General features: G+C 41.9%; 1 protein-coding gene across 1 annotated transcript; it reads right to left on the bottom strand.

Moving 5' to 3' along the window:
• Positions 1–1,055: 1,055 nt before the first annotated feature.
• Positions 1,056–6,708, bottom strand: FGF21 (fibroblast growth factor 21). Its single transcript, XM_060783076.2, has 3 exons — positions 6,027–6,708; positions 4,496–4,599; positions 1,056–2,726 (listed from the first exon to the last, which is right to left on the bottom strand). The coding sequence occupies exons 1-3, from the start codon at positions 6,268–6,270 to the stop codon at positions 2,427–2,429; spliced, it is 648 nt and encodes a 215-aa protein (XP_060639059.2). The 5' UTR covers positions 6,271–6,708; the 3' UTR covers positions 1,056–2,426.
• Between the last annotated feature and the right edge of the window lie 6,492 nt (positions 6,709–13,200).

Genomic DNA, 13,200 nt, shown 5'->3' on the forward strand with positions numbered 1-13,200 from the left:
AAGATGGGTTTTGATGGTCAGAGTAGGAAATGGAGTGTACCTTGACACTTTAGCCACATGTCTGATGCAAGATCTTGGCCAGCCATTGCTAGGATGTTGGAGTGTGAATGAGGTACAAAGACTCATCCAGCCATTTTCTTGTAGCTAGATTCCCTACAAGGATGTAATTTTCAGCAACCTCCCAAGGATCCACAGCAGTCCTTTACATGCCCTCTGCAGTAAGTCCAACTAGGAAAGAATAACTGTTTGACACTTGTACATTGAGCTTGTAAAAGTGGACAAGTTAATGGAGTCTCCTCCATCAACTTAGCTACTTTTACAAGCTCAGTGCACACATGCCAAGCAGAGATGTGCACAGCTCTGGAAATGATCATCTGCAAAAGCAACTTTCTCTAGGATCTGCCTGCACAATGGCAATTCAGCCTTTTTCTCCCTAAGTTCAAATGGTTTGTCATTCTAGTCTTTTTCTTTCTCTGTGTTGGGAATGAACCTCAAAGTACTGTTTTTTACCCTTCTAGACCGTTATGATTCTGAGTGTAAATCCTTGGTGCCCAGTGTATGTATAGACTAGTCCTGTGTGGCCCTGCCCAAGTTTGTGATCGCCTCCTCCCTCCAGTTGTCCCAATTACTCATCTGTCATCCCACTTTTTCAGCTAATTTTTAAATGTCCCAGTTTCAGTCCTTTCCTTCCACTTTTTTTCTTCTCCAGCTGGTGCAAACTGATTGCAAGATACAAAGTCCTTTGCACTTAATTAATTTATGTGGGAGGAGAGGAAGAGACAGGATCTTGTTCTTCCCATTAGGCTCAGGCAAAAGCAAACTGTTGCAGCCTCTCCTAGCTTGGGCATTATTATATTGTGTTAATTACTTTTGATGTCTTGAACTTTTTCTGATGTTGCTTGGCATAATCTGGCTTTCGCCTGTGAAATGTTGAAGGGTATCTTTTAAAGAGCAAATGCAGACACTTGTGAAGGAAGATCCCAGAATACGTACTTCAGGGCTTGCTTTCTGGTTGTCTTAGAAAACCTGAGACCACCCTTTAGAAATCACAAGGATAATTTTTAAACCAATGCTTTATTCACATTCTTTTTACAGTACATATCTCACAGCTTGTCCATTCATATATGTGTAGCACTGTTCAATAAGAAACACAAGGAACTACGTAATAAAAAAGATATTTAAAAAAACAGTTGAACAATTATGCTGAGAAAACAGTGTTATCACACTACTTAGAAATCATACTAACATACCACTTTTTGCCATAAAACATAGATTCTGAAAAAATACAGTACTGTAGTTCCATGAAAAATCAATAGAGCATATAAATAAATAAATATACACAAACAACATGAACTTAAACTCTTTTCTGCATGAATTACAGTTGGCAGAGATGGGGTGATTTGGAGTGAGATCTTCTGATGCCCTTCAGATCTTGTTGGACTAAAATTCCCAGCAGTCATAGCCAGCATAGGTAGCAGTGAGAGATTGATGGGAATTCTAGTCCAGTGACAACTGGAAATCAACAAGTTCCTTATTTTTGTTTTAAAGTAACTTGAACTGGAAACTCAGTTGAAATCAGTCTGTTTTATATGCTTATCAGTTGCTTCTTATGTCTTTTTTTTTTTTTGGTGGCATGACAAGAATGATACAAAAACTTGGTCTTTGCAGATATGAACAGCTATAGACAAAGTGGGAAAAAACAAGGCTCAAAATCCTATTATTTGCAGTGGTCTCCAGCACTACAAATCCCACTTCTGCATTGCCACCGCTTTCCTCTTTCCCAAGTATTCATTGAAAAGGAAGGAGGAAATTACCAGTAAAGAAAATCTAGGCACAGGTGCTTTATAACAGAATAGACTATTAGCCATTCCCTTTCTGGGAAGGGAAATAAATATGGAAAAATATAAAATATATACATATATACACACTGCTATATAAATAATAATACATAAATTATTTGTCAGCACAAAAATCCTTATTAGAACTGTCTGTTCTGCAATTTCTCAATAAATAAATCTGACATATAATAAATAAGTTATTTAAATAGCTCAGGAAGAACTCAAGTTGGAAAGGTGAACAATTACAGTGTAAGAAAAACAAAACTAGTAAAAATGGTTCAAAACCCCCAATATCTTTGTCCGCACTTCTGGTTGGCAGTCTGTATGTGACCTAGAAACACATAAATACATTGATTCATCCCAACACTAGGCAGTTTTGGGATGCTGGAGTCAACAATTCAATATAAAGATTTTAATCATTTCAGCATCTGTGTTGAAATGAAATCTCCTCTTTCTTCCCCTCTTATTGCATCAAATGTGAATGCTTCATTTTGTTCATGGCAAGAAAACCCAGAACTCCAGGTTTGGCAAAAGCTCTACTTAAAAGTTTGACCTCAAATTCCTTCCCAACCAATCAAGAATTCCCATTTATCCAAAGACATAGCTTGGACTCATGAAACTAGGGTTTTGTCCTAAAATGCTCAAAGGATCAGCTGATTCAACATCCAATTGCTGTCCATAGAAGTCAAAGTCTTCAAACACAGGCTCAAGAGGAATTTTGTTGACTAACGGCAGGAATTGAGAGAAGGGAGGCAACTGATGGCTCTGACGCAGGCTCCCCGTTGAGCTGAGACTGACAGGTATGTTGTAGTTTTCAGAATAGTACAGGTTGTAGCCATCACTGAGAATCTTCTCATGGAAGTTGCATGACTCCTCAGAGTAAAACAACTATTGGAGAAAGAAGTGTAAGTGAGATTATGCTTCTGTTTATGGTACATTTCATAAATATAACATTCAATATACAGACATGGTATTCTAGAGATATCAGGAGTCATCAGAGTTTGGAAAGTTTACTGTTTACACTACAGCTCTCAACATTGTTCCATCAGCATGACTTGCAGACTACTGGTTCATTCACCATATACAGGTAGAGAAAAATAATCTAAAAGCTGTAGATTATTTGCAAATGGAGTTCAAGTTTAGGAATTTCTGAGTTCATTGTAGACCAGCCATGCAAGTTCTACCAAATGATCACCTGCATTAACTGCTAAATGGAATTGTGCCATATCTTTTGCGGAAGTGTGCAACTCCAAAACCAGGGATAGGAATTGTTTGACCCTCCAAACGTTCTTGAAAGGCAGCTCTAATGGGTCCTAGACTGCATAGCTAAGGGTAGTAAAAGCTGACAGCTATAGTTCAACAACAAGAAGGCTGCATGATTCCCAGCCCTACACTATATGAACATGAGATCAGAAACAGTTGTTTAATTATTGCTGTTGTTATGTGTCTTCAAGTTGTTTCAGACTTATGGAGACCCTAAGGTAAACCTATCCACAGGATTTTTTGCTCTTGCCCTCCTCCTGGTTGGTAGGGAGCACAGTGGGTCAGAGATGCATCTGGCCATGCCTCAGACTCAGGACTGGACCACTTAGGGTCTCAGTGGAGACAACCAATTGAGATCCACCAGGGTTCCAGTGGAGGTGGACCAACTGAGATCCACCAGGGTCTTAGTGAATGTTGGCATTGGTTTGCATTTGGCTATGGGACATAGCTAGTTGTCTGATCCCACTTCTCTCTCCACCAGCCACAGAATGGTTATTCAGGGTGGCTCTTATAGTAGACCTATAAATCTTGGGATGACTTAATTCACTGTGAAGAGAGGAAAGTAATTTGACCTCAAAGTCCACCAAAAAAAACATATGCAAGTGTATAGTAGACTTATGCTTGCATATCACAAACAGGAGAGCAACCATGATGTTGCATTTGAGTGACTACAACTCTGGAGATCAGAGTTTGAATCCTTATTTGGCCACACCTGAATTTGAGCAACTATGAGGAGTTTAGCCTGCAGAAGAGAAGGCTGAGAAGAGACACAAGAGCTATGTATAAATATGTGAAAGGCTGTCCTAAGGAATAGGGGGCAGGCTTGTTTTCTGCTGCCCTGGAAACTAGGGGCACTTCCACACAGCCCTATATCCCAGAATATCAAGACAGAAAATCCCACATTGTCTGAGTATGGACTCAGATAACCCATGTCAAAGCAGATATTGTGGGATTTTCTGCCTTGATATTCTGGGATATAGAGCTGTGTGGAAGGGCCCTAAGACTCAATGGAGCAATGGGTTCAAATTACAGGAAAGGAGATTCCACCTGAATAATAGGAAGAACTTACTGACTATATGTGCTATTCAACAGTGGTACTCTCTGCCTTGAAGTCCAGTGGAAGCTCTTTCCTTGGAGACTTTTAAACAGAGGCTGGATGGCCATCTGTCAGGGATACCTTGATTGTGCTTTCCTGCATGGCCCATGTGCTATCTTCCAACTCTATTATTCTATGATTCTAAGTCACTCTCTCAGCCTCAAAGGACGGCAAATTGTTGCCCCTTGTGAAAACAGGTTGTTACAAAAATATACTGATAACAAGATGTTTTTGTTGATACATAATTTCTGATCCAAGCTTTGGCCTGTCAAACAAGCACACAGGCAATCAAACTTACCGAGCCATACAGTCGTCCATTGGGCTTCATACAGAGAAATCTAGAGGTCTTCTTGGCCTGCATGCGAATGACTCCTGGCTTCACAGCTTTGAGCTCCATCAAACCTGAAAGAAATTGAGCAGAAAGGAAGGGGTGAATGGGAGAATCACAAGTCCTCAGCCAAAGTCCTTTTTGTCTAACCCAGTTACCTTCCTCCTCTTTGGGTTCATCAATAGCTCCAAGGTGTAACATAATGATATGATTTCATTGCCAGACTGAAAGCCAGAGAATGTTCTTATTCTTCTAAATCTCCCTCTATGGCTACAGGTGAACTCACTGTATATTCTTCTGCACATTTACTGTCTTTCTGGATGCTTTGCTCTGCATTGCTTTATTATGGACCATCAGGTCCAATCATCACTCAATGTAGGGCAGTGGTTCTCAACCTGTGGGTCTCCAGTTATTTTGGCCTAAAACTCCCAGAAATCCCAGCCAGTTTACCAGCTGTTAAGATTTCTGGGAGTTGAAGGCCAAAACATCTGGGGACCCACAGGTTGAAAACCACAGATGTAGGATCTTCAGCTGAAGCATCCCCAGCAGGTAGCTAGCCACTGTCTTTTTGAAGACATCCAGACAAGGAGGCCTCACACCTCCCTAGGCAATTGGTTCTATTGTCAAGAAGTTCCTTCTGAAGTTCAATCAAAATCTACCCTCCTGTAACTTCAAACCAATAGACTTTGCCCTAACCTCTGAGGCAGCAGAGAATAGGCCTACACCATCTTCTCTAATTAAAGTATGCAACTATGTTCCTGTTCCGTCTTCTCTTCACTAGGTTGAACATGCCTGCCTTATTTTCTGTAGCACGCACAGTTGTATAGAAGTGGATATCATGAATCACAGACCAATCTCAACAGTGTCAAATGCTGCCTCTGCTGAATTTCCAGCTTCCAGCACAGCACATATATTTTTCTCTAGTCTATCTACTTTCTTCCCCACCCCCCAAAACAGACAAATCTTGACACCAGTCAAACACATCCGTTATGTGTCTTCAAGTCATTGCTGATGTATATAGACCCAATAGTGTTTTATGGAGCTGAGAGTATGTGACTTGCTCAAGGTCATCCAGTGGGTTTTCATTACCAAGCAGAGATTTGAACGTATTGTCGAAGGCTTTCATGGCTGGAATAACTGGGTTGTTGTAGGTTTTTCGGGCTATATGGCCACATTCTAGAAGCATTCTCTTCTGACGTTTCGCCTGCATCTATGGCAAGCATCCTCAGAGGTTGTGAGGTCACACCTCACAAACTCTGAGGATGCTTGTCATAGATGCAGGCAAAATGGCAGGAGAGAATGCTTCTAGAACATGGCCATATAGCCCGAAAAATCTACAACAACCCAGATATTTGAACCATGGTCTCCAGATTCGTAACCTAACATTCAAGCCATTAAATCACACTGTCTCCTTATATATACAGTATATACACACACATACATAAATGTATATCCATTTCAGATCTTTTGTACATCCCAAGGGTTTCCCCAAAATACTCACTGAAGGGGTTCTGAAACCTGGATCCACCCACTGTGCCGTCTGACAAGATCTCCAAGTGGAGGTGCGTCTGCTCATCCGCTGTGTAGAGGTGCCGAAGCCGGACTTGCCCATCAAATTGGTAGATGGGGTTGGAATTCCGCAAGGGCAGAGCAGGAGCTGTGCGGAGCAAGGCAGCCCAGAAAACTAGGCTGACGAGAAAGAGAAGGTAGTCTTTGCACCCAAGATGGACGGAAACGACCACCATGGCTTGAAGGTGGTCTGGCCCAAGAAACAAGTAAGGCCAAATGGCAAAAGAAAGGCCGGGTGCCTGAAAAATGCCAAGAGGTGAACGTAAGGTTCTAGTTCTCAGCCTTGTAGCTCCCTGGACACTATTCTTTTCTCCAGAAAAGAATGGGAGAGTTCTGGATCCCAGCCGATTCAACGTATTGAGACTCACTTATCACTTGGAATCTTGGTGAGTCCCAAAATGAAATTTCAGTCCACCAAGAATGGTTGAAAGAAGTTTCTATTGGGGTTGAGGATAGGTTTTTATATATATTTGAAAAGTTTTTTTAAAGGACCCAAAATCCAATCAGTTAAAATGTATTAAAAAGGGAGAATTTCCTTCTGTTCCCTTAGAGCTGTCTCAGTCCACACGGGTTTGCTCCCAGCCAGTCGGCACAGGGGTATATATACACGAGCACCCTTCAGGGCAGGGGTTGATGCCCTTCCCCTTGGCTTTCACTCTACCCACATCCTCCTCTTCCCCCTTCCCTCCTCCCTTTCTTTTACACACACACACACACACTGGGCCCAGAGCGTGAGTGAGTCACGGGGGTGCCTATAGCAAGCCTGCTGCCCCAACGGTGGGGGTCACGAGGATACCAAAGTCTAAATATTATCATTCCACAACTGCTTTCATGCCTTCCGACAGGAAAGGATGATGTAACCCCAGGGGAATATAAGAGTGAGGAAGAGGGGCGGGAGAGAGATGCCGAGGAGGAAGCACAGGGAGGGAGGGAGCAACTCTTGCCACAGCATTCTGGTAAAGGACCAGGAACCTCACCCAACATGTGCTCTCTATTCCCAGATCTTCCTAAACAGGTACCACTGTGGCATCCACACATCTCCAAATCACATTTGCATCCACAAGTCTTTGGGTCTCTGAGTATCCCTGTAGTAGGAATGAACAAAGTGCACGCCTCCTTTCCAAAATCTTTTGGCAGCCCTTGACAACTTCAGAGTCCTCACACTAACCTTTCCCTGGCCAAAAATGCCCGTCAAAGCCTCAAGGTATAACCTTTTGAAAGGTTGCCTTTTCTGTCCTGTTCTACATCAAAACATGTTTGGCCTTCTGGCAATAGCAGGGCTTTTATTTCAGGGTGGGGGGGGGGGGGGGTTGTAGTCCATGTGGCTCTGATTGGTTCTGCAGCATTGAAAAAGCCCCCAAATCTTGCCAAACGCCTGCTGCTGACAGTGACAAAATAACTGTTTTGAATGCAGATGGTGTCAAATTCAACCCTTCAATTCCTCCCACCTATATGTTGAGTTGGGAAAGGCACTTTTAAAAAAATAGGGAGAAAATTATGAAAAATCACAAAATATAAATCAACTGCACCCTGACTCCCTCGTTCCCAATATTTATTATGATTTTTAATTATTTTTCTCTAATCAAAATGTGGGTTTGTCCATTCCTGCAAGATCATACAGTTTCATCATCCTATCTTCTTGTGATGGCATGGCTGTGCCCTTCTATTTTTGTACATAAAGGAATCTAGCAGCTGTATTCACATACTAAATAATTCTTCCTTTTTTCTTGTCCTCCTGATCTTCCATCAAATTCAAAAAAGACTTTAGTTTTAACTTCCTGGATAGCCAGTATCAGTGGCTTTAGACCCATTTAGACCTGCACTTCCCAAACTTTCTGTTGTGAGGGATTTATTTATTTCCTGTCAAAGGCATTGCATAAATAGGTAAGTTTAAAACTGACAAAATAAAGAGATCACAAGCTGCTAAATAGATTTAGTACAAAAATGGGCAACTTTGACTGCATTGTCTGCAGCTTTAAACAGTTCTTCCTCTGTGCATGAGGCAGGGGATTGTGGGCAAGCATACATATGCAGAGTTGTTTGTTCTGCTCGACAGATGCACAAGGTGGAGGATTCTTCCAGGGTGTGCCATTTTGCCAGGTTGTCTTTTGATCCACTTCTGAGTCTGTTCAGGGACTTCCAGGTTGCCCATTCTTGGTTTGCCCCTGGAGGAAGACCCTCGTGGAGGGGGGGGGGGGATCCAGTTGGAAATACCTGGTTTTGGAAGAACATTTAGAGAAGTGGTGGTTCTCATAAAATGTCTCCTTGATTTAATTCTACTGGGAGAAGGCTGATAGCCATATAGTGGGTGGCTTTCACACTATTCAACCTTATCTCTCTAACAATTGGCAGCAACCTCCCATCCCACATCAAGGGGGGGGGGGGGGGGGGCAATGCCAGCTAGCTTGCAGAGTCTATCAACAGGTGTAGGTTTAAGACACAGGAGGAATGCACAGTCTTCTTTCCCAATGTGCCAGGGACCTGTACCATATTATTTGTGCCCATTTACTCAAAACTCTTCCTTTCTTTCATGGAAACTCATCAAGGACCATCAGCTATGGCTTGTGGACCAGCACAAGTCCCTGTATCACCCTTAAAGTAGAAATGTTTTAGACAGACTCATTATTTAAGATGGTGGCACATCAAAGTAGAGACTGTCAAGTCATGCCACACATTGAGTAGCCTTCAAAACAAGGGATGAGGTCAACACAAGTCTTCAACTGGGCATGCCAGTTGAAGCCAGAGGATGAAAGGTCACAGAAGGACAGACAAATGTATTTTTCCAAGACAGAGCAACCGATTAAGCTAATTAGTTTTGAAACTAAGCATTGATTTACCAGCTACTTTTTAAAAAAGTTAATTATTATTAAAGTAAGGATTTATAAAAGCTAATGATGTCAGACCCAATCTTAGAAGAGTCCTTCCCCTTTAAATCTCAGAGAGGTTGGAAATGGGAATGCCTCTTCTTCTAAGATGGAAGCTGTTGCGTACGCTTTTCTTCCCAATCAGATTTAGCTTATTATTAATTAATGAATTACCACATGTATTGATAATCTACAATATCATTGCAGTTTAAAAGATGCATTTCTTCTGTTAGTCTTTCCATTTATATTTTGTCTCTCAACATTTCTATTAGTTCATTTACCAGCATCTCTTTCTACCTGCTTCCTCCCTTCCCTTCCCTTTTCCCTGTCGGATTGAGCTCAGAAAGGACTTTATTTTCTTCTTTCTTTCTTTCTTTCTTTCTTTTTATTTATTTATTTATTTATTTATTTATTTATTTATGCTATTTCTACCCTGCCCATATCAACCTGAAGGCGACTCAGGGCGACAAAAAAGTCCATCCATGTTGACTCCTTGTCATTTCCTTTCTTTTCTCCATTTTTGCGAGCTGAAATCCAAATCACCTGGAGGACCAAAGTTTGTCAACCACTGCTTTAGGTCCTTGTAAAAGGCAAGGTTTCAAGATGTTGGCTGATATTCTGTATTGCAGTTATGGGTTTATGACCTGTTCTGAGTAGAGTGGCGAAAGGTGAAAGTTTAGCCTGTTAAGGGAGAACAAAAAGATCCACCAACTCTTTTTGCTCTCTCACTTCTGATATTTTTGGATGCCTAGAAGGGACATGGTTCTTTCCAGTTTCCAAAGACTTTTGGCTTATCGACAGTTCCTATCAAAATCCATGATTTTGGCCCCAAACCCTTCCCTTGAGTTATACATGAGGTAGCCTTATATATGAGTACACACGGTCCCTGGTTTTTATTTTCACCTGAGCTTTTGAGGCTATAAACCCATTTCTTCAGATGCATATCAGAGTGATAATAAATGACTCATATACAAACATATTTACACAGTTGTGGGAATGGGATGGAATGTAATAAGATGTAAAAATATGCCGATCATGACCTTTGCCTTAAATGTTCTGGATCTGTAACAACTCCGTTTTCAGTAAGGTCATATAGTCTTACTGTGAGGCTAAATAAATGCCTTCCAGCGCACCTTAACAGACAGCAGGTGCAACAAACAAAGGGGGTCTGTGCAGCTTCCAGTAAAGACACAAAGATGTTTTTTAGGCCCTTCCCATTACTAGTGAGAAGCAGGAACCATATAATTGGTGGGATGAGGTGGAAACATCATTATCCTGTGCCCTATTTGGCAACTGAACTCCTTTGTCTGATGTTGCTGCTGGCTGTTAGTGGGTTTGAAACATCACGCCAGGAGATATTATACACAGAACTTTAAAAAAAAGATGTGGAGTTGTGATCCAAATAAGTAACTTAGTCAACTTTGGTGGAGTGACATGGCAATTTCCAGTTTCTACTAAGATTGCCAATTTTGATGTTCAATGTATTGTCGAAGGCTTTCATGGCTGGAATCACTCAGTTCTTGTGGGTTTTTTCGGGCTATATGGCCATGTTCTAGAGGCATTTCTCCTGACATTTCACCTGCATCTATGGCAAGCATCCTCAGAGGTTGCTTGAGGATGCTTGCCATAGATGCAGGCAAAACGTCAGGAGAAATGCCTCTAGAACATGGCCATATAGCCCGAAAAAACCCACAAGAACTGAATTTTGATGTTTGTATTGTTTTTACTGACTCTGTTTCTGTGTCTTTAACAGCACTATAATAATTAAAGCAAGTGAGGCAGTCGCCTCAGGCAATAGATCTAAGCTTGCAGGTCATGATAGAGGCACATGTATTCTCTCTCTCTCTCCCCCCCCCCCCCACTTTTAATTGCCAGTGATGCAGAGAAGTGCTTTTATATCCTTTCTCAAGTACCAGAACAATCTGGCTGGGTTTGGGCATGATGCCCTTTGCTATAAAGTATTTCCTTTCCATAAATAGGAAAATGTGTTAGGTCAGGCTCGATTTCTTTTGAGTTGCTAGCCTGAATTTATTTGTGTAGTTTACAAATATATAACCTCCAGAGTTATATAGTTACACAGCATTTCATGGCTCATCACCTTCCCAGTCTCTGCTTACTGGGCAGCAGTTTCTGCAATTGACAGGAGTCTGTTCCCATGTTAGTGAAGAAGCAACAGTTCCACCACCGCTCATTAGTGATCCAAGTCCTAGGAGCAAAGCAGGGTCTCTGTTGCCATTTCCAATTCACATCAACGATTGCTTGTGCGTGGAGGTGGGTGGGAATATCATCAAGCTGCTTTTGATTGACATAAGCATTGGGCCTCCATTGATAAGTGAGAACTGGGTGACTTTAATGATTCCTATACAAACAGGAGGAAGCAAGGTTGGGCAGGGGGAATGACAAAAAAATGTCCCAAAACTTTTAAGACTACCTAATATACTCATGTTTAATCCTACACATTTAGACAAAAAATAATATTAAAAAAACCTGGGACAAGTTATCTATGGGTCAGTGTGACTCCTGTGCCTTAACTCTTATATATATATTTCTGAGCAGAGTAGTGAAATGTGAGAGCTTCGTCTGTTATGTGAGAACCAAAAAGAACCGCCAACCTTTTCTGCTCTCTCACTTCTGAATTTCTTTGATGCCTAGTAAGGAAATTGTGCTTTCCACTTTCCAAAGATCCTTGGCTTATCCACAGTTCATATCAAAATCTAGGATTTTGGCCCCAAACTCTGCCCTTGATTTATACATGAGGCCAGCTTATATATGAGTATATATGGATCCTGGTTTTGATTTTCACCTGAGCTTTTCAGGCTATAAACCCATTTCTTCAGATGCATAAAAGAGTGATAATACAACAGGCGTTCATTAAAAGTTTCCCCTGACCCATTTCTATTTATCACAAGATGCTGAAACTGCATATGTGCACATTTGCATATGTTCATATGTGGAGCCCCCGGTGGTGCAGTGGGTTAAACCCCTGTGCTGGCAGGACTGAAGACCGACAGGTCACAGGTTCGAATCCGGGGAGAGGCGGATGAGCTCCCTCTATCAACTCCAGCTCCTCATGCAGGGACATGAGAGAAGCCTCCCACAAGGATGATTAAAAAAAACATCAAATCATCCAGGCGTCCCCTGGGCAACATCCTTACAGATGGCCAATTCTCTCACACCAGAAGCCACTTGCAGTTTCTCAAGTCGCTCCTGACATGACAAAAAAAGTGTAATGATATCAGTCTCTATAGGTTACGTGCCAATTTACAACTCAGAACTGATAACGGTCTTTGTATTATTGAAGGCTTCCATGGCCAGAATCATTAGGTTTTTGTAGGTCTTTTGGGCTATATGGCTGTGTTCTAGAAGATGGCCATATAGCCTGAAAGGCCTACAACAACCCGATAATGGTCTTGATTTTACAGGTGCTGAAGTGGTGTGAGTTTTGATAATGGACCCAGTGGAATACAGACCAGCCCTCAAGTTCCTTTACTTGAAGGGCCACACATCAAAGGAGATGTTCGATTAGGTTTATGGTAATGATTCCCCATCATATGATATAGTCAAGAACTGGCATTGACATTTCAAATGTGGTCAGACTTTGGTGGAAACAGTTCCAATTCCAGGGCAACCCCACTCTGCTATTGAGGAACACACCATCCAGCAAGTGGAGGTTGCCATTTTGGAAAAGCACCGTGTAACTATTCACCACCTAGCCCAAAATGTCAAGATTAATGTGGGGTCTGTGGAAAAAATAATCCAAGACCATCTTCACATGTATAAAGTATCTGCTCACTGGGTCCCTCGGCTGCCCACACCTTTCCAGAAGCAGGAACGAGTTGGATGTTCTCAAGCTGTATTGATGATGTGTCATGGAAACCAGGAGGACTTTTTCAACAGACTGATCACACAGGATGAAAGCTGGGTCCATCACTATGATCCTAAGACTACAGTCCAGTCGATGCAATGGAGTCGTGATGCAATGACTCACCGCCTCCAAAGAAGGCATGTGCCCAACTCTTGGCAGGCAAAGTCATGCTTAAAGTATTTTGGGACCTACACGGAGTAGTACTGATGGATCGCCTAGCAAAGGGTACTATGATCACTGGGGCATACTATGCTTCACTGCTGCAGTAATTGCGGGAGGCCATCAAAACCAAGAGACGTGACATCCGCACCAAAAGTGTCCACCTTCTGCGAGACAATGCATCGTTCACAACTCACATGTTGCCCAAATGGAAGCAT

This window comes from Anolis sagrei, chromosome 6 (genome assembly GCF_037176765.1).
Source record: "Anolis sagrei isolate rAnoSag1 chromosome 6, rAnoSag1.mat, whole genome shotgun sequence".
NCBI classification, from domain to species: Eukaryota; Metazoa; Chordata; class Lepidosauria; order Squamata; family Dactyloidae; genus Anolis; species Anolis sagrei.